Raw genomic sequence first — 9053 nt, forward strand, 5'->3', positions numbered from 1 at the left:
GCTGTGTACATCCCAGAATTATCGGATAACCCCAATGTTAACGGGTCGGTTCATAATTGAGTCGAGCATGGTCCCACTCCAAATCAAAGCACAATGTGGGCCGCCTCAAAGTCAAGATAGCCAAGACAAACCTTTATTGGCATTTATCACATGAAGTCAACATGTCCTAACATATCCCTTAAATGCAATAATGAGCTAATGATATCATCCGTAATAATGGCTCATGTCTCGTATCAAACTAAGGAAATAAGTATAAATAAGTATAAAAAAGAACACCCTGTCTGACCAATCTAATGTAACTCTGTCTGACCAACATAAAAAAATTAAAAACATAGACTCAATCCATACCAAAAAAAAAGAAATCTAATGTAACTCTGTCTTACCAACATAAAAAAAATTATTCAACTAGTGTTATTTGTGAGAACATCTCATAAATATTTTTCATTAGAAACAATCATATTTCACAATTTACCATCAAAGAATAAAATCTTAACATTTACTTAATATTCCAACAGTAATATTTTAAATTGTAAGATATCAACATCTTCCGTTGGTCCTCTTATTTTTTTTATTATCTTTATACTTTATTTATTTTTAACAAACAAATATTGTATAAATTATTTGTTATTTTTTCGGTAGAAATTCTAAATTGTTTTTTTTATATACAATGTAACCAACAAATGGACAAATCTTTGGGCATGTTGACCTAATGTAATGCCCTGGTAGGGTAAAGCAATTACTTATGTTGATATTTTAGTACACGTTAGAAAAGACAGACTTAAATCCATGTAGTATAATACTAGACATTTATTTCTCCACATGTATTTTAAAATTAAGAGTTTAATTGAAATGTCCGGTTAGTTAAACACAGCCATTCATGTTTTTAAAAGAGTTTGATTTTTTTTATAATCACACATAAAGTAATTCGAATGGATGATTGTGATGTATTGACACTGTAAATATTTTTACACACATAACAATTAATCTCTAAAATTAAATACAATAAAATTTATAATAATAAAAATAATAATATAAATAAATAGTTAGAGTAATAATAGTATAAATAAATAAATAAATAAATATGAAAAAGGATTCATGAAAGATGAAACTGTATCCGCTTCTCTTATCTTTCCACGTGGACAGAAAGAGTTACTTTGTTTCTAAATTAATTAATTCTTAATTACGATAAAAAATGATTTATAAATATAACGAAAGGTTTTAGTAGTAACACCCATTTCGCACTTTAATATCATAGATGAGTTATCAAAGAGAATAAAAACGCAGAAAAGAATGAGAAAATCACGTGAGAGCCGAAAGCCCTGAAATTAAGCATAGCATATTCATATTCACGGTAACACTCTTCACCTCCCTAACAATTCTCTCTCAATTTTGTCTTTTATTCAAATTCTATTCTATGATTGGGATTGAAATGGCGAAGGGAAACCCTACTACGACGTCGTTTCGTGAATTGAAACCCGAACAATACGCACACAGTCCAGTTCATTACGCCGTCGCTATTGGAAACCATGCTACGCTTTCTAGAATTATTTCCACTCTTCCGCGTTTACCCGACCCGACTCAAATTCACACTGAGTCTGACTCGGTTCTTCAAGAAAAACTCGCTGATAAAATCTCCGTTGTGCTCGACCGCCGCGATGTGCCTTTTAGGGAAACGCCTCTCCATTTGGCGGTTCGGCTTAATGATCTCTCTGCTGCTAAAGCGCTGGCTTCCGCTGGTGCTGATGTTTCTCTTCACAATGCCGCCGGGTGGAATCCTCTCCAGGAAGCTCTATGCCGCCGTGCAACTGAAATCTCGGCGATTCTTGTTCGTCATCATCACCGTCTTGCTTGGGCGAAGTGGCGCCGCCGTCTTCCTCGTTTGGTTGCTGTGCTCCGCCGTATGCGTGATTTCTATATGGAGATCTCCTTCCACTTCGAGAGCTCCGTCATTCCTTTCGTCGGTAAGATCGCTCCCTCGGATACTTACAAAATCTGGAAACGCGATGGAAATCTACGCGCCGACACTTCTCTCGCTGGATTTGACGGTCTCAAGATCCAACGCGCCGATCAGAGCTTTCTCTTCCTCGGAGACGGCGACATCACGCACGCTGTTCCTTCCGGCTCTTTGCTAGTCCTAAACCGCGACGATCGGAAAATCTTCGACGCGTTTGAAAACGCTGGAGCTCCGATGAGTGATTCGGATGTTGCTGGATTCTGTTCACAGACAAGTGTATACCGGCCAGGAATGGACGTTACAAAAGCAGAACTCGTTGGAAGAACGAATTGGAGAAAGCAAGAGAAGACGGAAAATGTAGGAGAATGGAAAGCCAGGGTTTACGAAGTGCAAAATGTGCTTTTCAGTTTCAAGTCACGGAAAGTTTCCGCTGGAGAATCCGGTAGTGAGCAAGTTATACCGTTGGAATTGGATGAAGACGAAGACGGTTTTCTCGTGGCGGAGAATCCAAGTTTTGGAATGCCAATGGAAACTGACAAAAGAAGACACAGTAGTTTCGTTCGAGAAGATAGGGAATGGGTCCCTATGGGAAGAAAAAGCGTGGATATGCATATGCCTTCAACGATGATTCAACCGCCAAGAAAATCTTCTGCAACGGTTAGATTAGCACAGCCACTTCCACCGCCAGCAAAAGAGAAAGAGTTTATGAAGAGTTTACGGCCGTCTGTATGGCTGACGGAGCAATTTCCTTTGAAAACGGAGGAGCTCTTGCCGCTGCTTGACATTCTGGCAAACAAGGTGAAAGCTGTAAGGAGAATGAGGGATTTGCTCACGACGAAGTTCCCGCCGGGAACTTTTCCGGTCAAGGTATGCCTCAGTTTACCGTTACTTTATTTGTTGTTGTGTTGGGTCCCACTAAATTGCGATAGTATGACACTTTTGCAGCTTTTGTTAAAATTGCTTGTGAATCTGCCAAATTCACGATCACTAGTACATTAAAATAAAACTCACATTATCAATAAAATATTTATTAATAAAATTAATTGTGATAAATGTATTATTTGTGTTATTTTGTTTTTGACTCATTAATTGTAATAAAATTATCAATAAAATAACATGTGTTATTGAGCAATTATAATTTTTTTTTAAATTGAAAATTCTTTAAATATTAGCTATATATTTGAGTTTAAATTGGTATACAAAATTTCTTCCAAATTTATTTTTAATTTAAACCTTTTCCCATTATTTTATCTTTCTTATCATGAAATAGTTTCTTTTTTTAAATAACCATATAAAAATTTATGATTTATATTATTTTTATTACTAAGAGCAAAAACAACAAAATACATAAATTGAATCTCTTGGAATTTTGCCGCATTCACATTGTTAAGATATTATTAATCATTTGATTTTGATGTACTATTTAAATTTTTTTTAATCAAAATTATCTATTTTAAATCTGAGTCATCTGATCTTATTCGGATGGTCAGCTACGATTTTTTAACGGCAAGGAACCTAGGTCCAAAATATGAAAGTTTTGTTCATAATATAAATGGTCAAATATTTTAATAATGGGCTGGAATTGATTCATAGGTGTCAAACATTACAAAAAATGATGAATAATTTTTTATAGATAAATTGATGACAGATTTGATTTATGATAAGATGGTGATGGAAATATTGTGTTTGACACTTTGAATTGGTGGTTCAGGTGGCAATTCCAGTGGTCCCTACGGTAAGGGTGGTAATCACGTTCACAAAGTTCGTGGAGCTTCAACCCGTTGAGAAATTCTACACACCCTTTACAAGTCCTAGACATTTGGTAGCTGAAGATCATGACGATGAGCAGCAAAATCCAGAAACTCGTCACTCTTCTTTTACATCATCATGGTTGAGACGAAACAATAGTCAATCAGGGAGTTCAAGAAGTAAACAACAACAACGCGCTTCTGGTGCATTTGATTTAGATCCTTTCGTTATTCCTGAAGGATTTACTTGGAGTAATAACATGGATGATAAGCCAAAGAAATTGAACAAATCCAAATCTGTGAGAAAATCCAAATGAAAAATTAACCAGAGTGACATGAAATGAATATGATGGTAGTTTAGTTGCATTGCATAATTTGCATCCATAATGTAGATATATCCCTGTTTAATTTTTATTATATTATTTGATTTAAATCAACTTGGGGATTTCTGGTAATTGTGTTCATATACTTCAAGAGTTCTTACACGTTACAACTGTACTTTGCTCACAGTTTTGTTTATGTATTACTCCACATTACATTATATAGAATCTAACATGCTTTAGTTTTTGATTCCTTGAATGGAAGAACCGGCCATAAAATTCTATTCAATTTTTTATTTGCATATTTGTTGTACCAACCATTAGGGCTCAACAACACTCCTCATTTGTTTTTTTGACCAAAATGGTCAAAGGAGCATAACATTTAATTTTGTCAAAAGTAGCATTATTGTCTTAATCTCATCATGCATGTATCATACCTTGAGAATAAATAAAGATGAGACAACGGTATATGACCCTCTTTATATTGACTACAAACTTAGTAGGTATTCAAATGGATCAGGCTCCACATAACTTTACTTTGTCTCCCCCATAATACAATATTCAGTTTCCCAAGAATTTAGAACACATTGCTCTATATTCTTTATTCCATTCTTTGAAATAGCCTTTCTTTTTTCTTCTTTAAGGTTCTGATAGTAACCCTTGAACCAGATCTTTGATTCCAATAAATTTATTTAAAGGCTATGTCCTCATCAATAAAGGAAGTTTGTTGGTAATATTTACTGTACCTTCAAAGAGTTAAAAGCATCTCTTTACTTTTATCAGAGTTTGATCAATCTGTGTTCTTTTTGCCTCAAAATGTGTGTTATTGATATATTACAACAACTAAGTACATGAACTATGTATCCAATTGTATAAACATATTTATTTTTAATTCAAATTCAATTAAAAAAATAATTTGCAATACATGTTATAATTGATTAACACCCCAAATAACATCTACAAAATAGTCACCTAAGTTTTATCCTAGATGAAAGTGAACACCTATGTTGCCAACGGCAATTAAATTTGGTCTTTGTAGAATCATAACAATGCTAGTGGAAAAGACAAATATAAATCCACATGGTAATTTACAATGCTGGCCAAGGTATCACAACTCTATGATAAAGCCGAATATTAAAAATTAAATTACAACGAAATTTTCTTGATAACTATATAATTTCAAGTTGATTCACTTACCCTTCTCTTCCTCTAAATTCTAGGTCTGCATCAATTCCAACAAAGGCATACGAGGTACTATTCATGTCTCTGCCTCTAAAGCATCATTGTTTCAATTTTTCAAAGCATACTTGCCAACAAATATCTACTTTTTCAAAATTTCTATACGTTACATGGATCCTAGAATCTGAATTAAGAAACTTCAAGTCTTCTAATACATACTAGTTATGAGTTATTTTGAAAACATTTTTTTTCTAAGTAGAAAACTATAATTTAATTGAAAAGTTCCTAAGTAGTACTAATGATTGTTTTATGGCTCTGATGTAGAATTCAGAAAACATGGGCAGTGAAGCACGAAGTTGGGCAGATCAATGGGGTGCAGGTGGTATTGGTGCTATAGAATATGATGAGATTGACACTAGATCCCAAAAAGACACAAACAACAACAACAAGAATTCTGGTGCCAAGGTTGGTTTCACTAAAGCCAAAGCAGTTGCTGTAATAGGTCTTGAAAAGATTAAAAGTGGTGCCTCAATTTGTGTTAAATGGATCACAAACCACTTTAAGAAAAAGAGAACATCCATTTGATTTTTGGTGGATCCAACTTGCATGCAATTTTACCATTTTCATTTGCACTTTTCCTTCCATATTATCTTGATAATTACATTCATGCTGTTTAATTATTCCTAAGTTCCTTGCATTAGGATTATTGCCCCTTGTCACATGTCAATTGGTTGTTAACTTTCAAGCACCATTGTATTTGTCGGGTGTCTTCACGACAGTATTAACAAGATGATCTCGTGGTTGTTTTGTGGGGCTATAATATGAGCACATATTTGATTCATATATAACGTCAACAAAAGAGTATAACGTCAACAAAAGAGTATAATGCATGTAGAATAAGTTTTAAATGATTGTTATTTTTTAATTTTAAAAAGTTTTGAAAAGGATTATATCATCAAATAAATTATTGGTTAAATCGTATTGAAGATCGGTCCAATCATCTCGGAGACCCGTTCAAATTTCAAAAATAGACTCAAATATAAAAAAAATATACAATTATAATAATTAAAAAAATATATTAAAAATACAATTATGTATTAATAAAAAATAAATTTAATTATAATTATTTTGAATTTTGATCAATCTGAATATTATAGTGATGAATTGGACAATTCAGATCCAGATGAATCTGGTGATAATGAATGGTCCAAATTTGAAAGGTTTAGGAAAGAACATCTTAATAAGAACTACAAGTTTAACTGGGGTATGTAATTTAATTCTCTTGTTGATTTTAGAGAGTCAATTCGTGAGTGGTCGGTGTTAAATGGGAGGAAAATTACCTTTGTAAAAAATGAGAGTTATAGGATAATGGTAGAATGCAAAACTAAATGTGGTTTTTTAGTACTATGCTCTAAAGTGGGCCAAGTATACATGTGCTATAAAGACATTGGTGGATACCCACATATGTGTTAGGATTTTGAATAATAGATCTACAAGCTTTAAGTGGGTGGTCAAGGCAGTAGTAAAGAAGATGCAAACTTCTGAAATAGTGAGAATACGTGATATTATACAAGATATCAGACAAAAATTCTATGTGGGGATCAGTGTTGCTAGATCATGGAAGGCAAAGTTGATAGCAAAGAAAATTATTGAAGGGGATGTTGATAAGCAATTCGCAAATCTATGGAGGTATGTTGCCAAGTTAACAAGGATTAATCATAGGAATACTTTGAAGATCATTGTTGAAAGACCATTTCCATCTATACAACCAAGGTTTGACTCGTTTTACTTCTGTTTTGATTGTTGTAAGAAGGGTTTCATAAATGGATGTAGGCCATTTGTTGGAGTTGGTGGCTGCCATTTAAAGACCAAATATGGTGGGCAACTTCTAATTGTTGTGGGCAGGGATCCCAATGATCAATATTTCCCATTGGTTTTTGGTGTTGTTGAAACTGAAACAAAGGAGAGTTGAAGGTGGTTTTTGCAATTATTGTTGAAAGATATTTGACAAGAAATAAGATATGTATTCATTTCAGATCAACAGAAGGTAAGGCATTAGCATCATGTTTTTAATTCATTTCAACCCCTATAGATGTTGCTAAACTAATGTCTATCTTAAATTTGTTTCAGTGATTAATGGTTGTTTTTGAGGAAATGTTTGAAAGGATTGAGCATAGGTTGTGTCTCAGACACTTGTATGCAAATTTTAAGAAAATGTTTGGTTGTGGAACCCTTATAAGAGATTTGGTGATGGGAGCTGCTAAGGCCACTTACTATCAAGGTTGGATCCAAAAAATGAATCAACTGAAAAAAGTGGATGCCAAGGCTTGAACTTGGTTAACGACGGTTCCTACCAAATGTTGGTGTAAGCATATATTTAGTTTTTACCATAAATGTGATGTTTTAATGAATAATATATCTGAGTCATTTAATACCACCGTTTTAGTTGCTAGGGATAAGCCTATTTTAACCATGTGTGAATGAATTAGAAAGTACCTTATGAATAGGTTAGCAACATCTGCCATCAAACTTGATAAATAAAAAAATAAAGTTATGCTAATACCTAGGAAAAGGTTAGATAATGAGGTGTTCAATAATGGTCAATGGCTGCCAACTTGGTCTATTGCTGAACATTTCCAGGTTACACTTTCTTTCAACACACAAGAAGTCATTGTTGACATTGCCAAAAGATCTTGTAGCTGTAATTTTTGGGAATTGGTTGGAATTCCTTGTAGGTATGTTGTTGTTGCATTGACTTATAGAAAACCCAACCCTGATGATTTTGTTGATGACTGTTATACAAGAGAGAAGTATGCACTATGTTATGGATTTCTTATGAGCCTTATAAATGGGCAGGACATATGATCAGAAGTCCAAACTGATGAACTACAACCTCTTGTGTATAAAAATGGACCAGCAAGGATAACAGAATGTGGTGAGGATGGTCCTAGGAGAAGAATACCTAGTATATCTTATAGGTGCGCCAAGTTTAAAAAATTTGGGCATAATGCTTTGTCATGCAAGAGCCTTACATAAGACCCAAATACTTTGAAAAGAAAGGTAATACATGATTTATTTATGTGCACTTTGTTATTTCTCTGCAATGTGATGGTTTGATTGTAATAGAACTTTGATGATTTTCTTGATTAGAGGAAACCCAAGGTAGATCAGGCTGGAGTTGAGCCAAAACAGAAGAATGCTAATGTGCAGACAACTATCGATGTGCAGACAAATGTTGATATGCAGGCTAATGTGCAAGATCATGTTGATGCAAGTTAAGCTGAGAATGATGTTGAAGCTGAGAACAATGCAATCCATATTGATTCAAGTCAAGCTGAATCGTGTGTGGTTGACACAAGTTAGGTTGAGGCAAGTCAAACTGAGGGAAAATAAAAGAAGAAAAAAAACCCGTTAAGAAGATGAGAATAAGGGTGAGTGAAAGATTGAAGTTGAAATGCTTTCAAAAACTAATTACAGGTTAGGGTTCAACTTCTGACCAACCAATCACTTTGACTGAACATGATGAAGGAACAAGTCCACAGAGAAAAAGTTCTTATGGACCTTATTCAAAGTTAGGGGTGTCTACCATGTCCTTGAAATCTTAGAGGAAAAAGAAATGACAGATGATGCACTTTATGTTTATATTATGTACTTTAAGATATGTTCAAGTTATGTTTGTAATTATGCAGTTTAAGTTATGTGCCATTTTGTTATGTCTGTAACGACAGATAATGGTTATGTAGGTAATGATGCACTTTAAATGCCATTTTGTGCCTGTCTTAAATTTGATGCACTTTAAGTGATATTTTTCAATGACTTATGCACTTTAAGTTCTCCTTTTTAATGACTTAT

General features: G+C 33.9%; 2 protein-coding genes across 2 annotated transcripts; both read left to right on the top strand.

Moving 5' to 3' along the window:
* The first annotated feature begins 1222 nt into the window (after nt 1–1222).
* LOC127077948 (uncharacterized) lies at nt 1223–4281 on the top strand. Its single transcript, XM_051018750.1, has 2 exons — nt 1223–2821; nt 3666–4281. Exons 1-2 carry the CDS (start codon nt 1415–1417, stop codon nt 4017–4019), a joined length of 1761 nt encoding a protein of 586 aa, XP_050874707.1. The 5' UTR covers nt 1223–1414; the 3' UTR covers nt 4020–4281.
* A 1256-nt stretch (nt 4282–5537) lies between these two features.
* Nucleotides 5538–7173, top strand: LOC127113088 (uncharacterized). The gene is made up of 3 exons (XM_051046459.1): nt 5538–5724; nt 6359–6465; nt 6604–7173. Exons 1-3 carry the CDS (start codon nt 5538–5540, stop codon nt 7171–7173), a joined length of 864 nt encoding a protein of 287 aa, XP_050902416.1.
* Nucleotides 7174–9053: the final 1880 nt, after the last annotated feature.

Source organism: Lathyrus oleraceus, chromosome 1 (assembly GCF_024323335.1).
Source record: "Lathyrus oleraceus cultivar Zhongwan6 chromosome 1, CAAS_Psat_ZW6_1.0, whole genome shotgun sequence".
Taxonomy (NCBI): domain Eukaryota; kingdom Viridiplantae; phylum Streptophyta; class Magnoliopsida; order Fabales; family Fabaceae; genus Lathyrus; species Lathyrus oleraceus.

Excerpts from the sequence above, each read along its gene's own strand:
- LOC127077948 (XM_051018750.1), top strand. The coding sequence starts at position 1,415 with ATGATTGGGATTGAAATGGCGAAGGGAAACCCTACTACGACGTCGTTT. Across the intron at positions 2,822-3,665 it reads CGGGAACTTTTCCGGTCAAG|GTGGCAATTCCAGTGGTCCC; the intron begins GTATGCCTCAGT and ends TTGGTGGTTCAG.
- LOC127113088 (XM_051046459.1), top strand. The coding sequence starts at position 5,538 with ATGGGCAGTGAAGCACGAAGTTGGGCAGATCAATGGGGTGCAGGTGGT. Across the intron at positions 5,725-6,358 it reads TCTTGAAAAGATTAAAAGTG|TGATGAATTGGACAATTCAG; the intron begins GTGCCTCAATTT and ends TGAATATTATAG. Across the intron at positions 6,466-6,603 it reads GAACTACAAGTTTAACTGGG|TACTATGCTCTAAAGTGGGC; the intron begins GTATGTAATTTA and ends GTGGTTTTTTAG.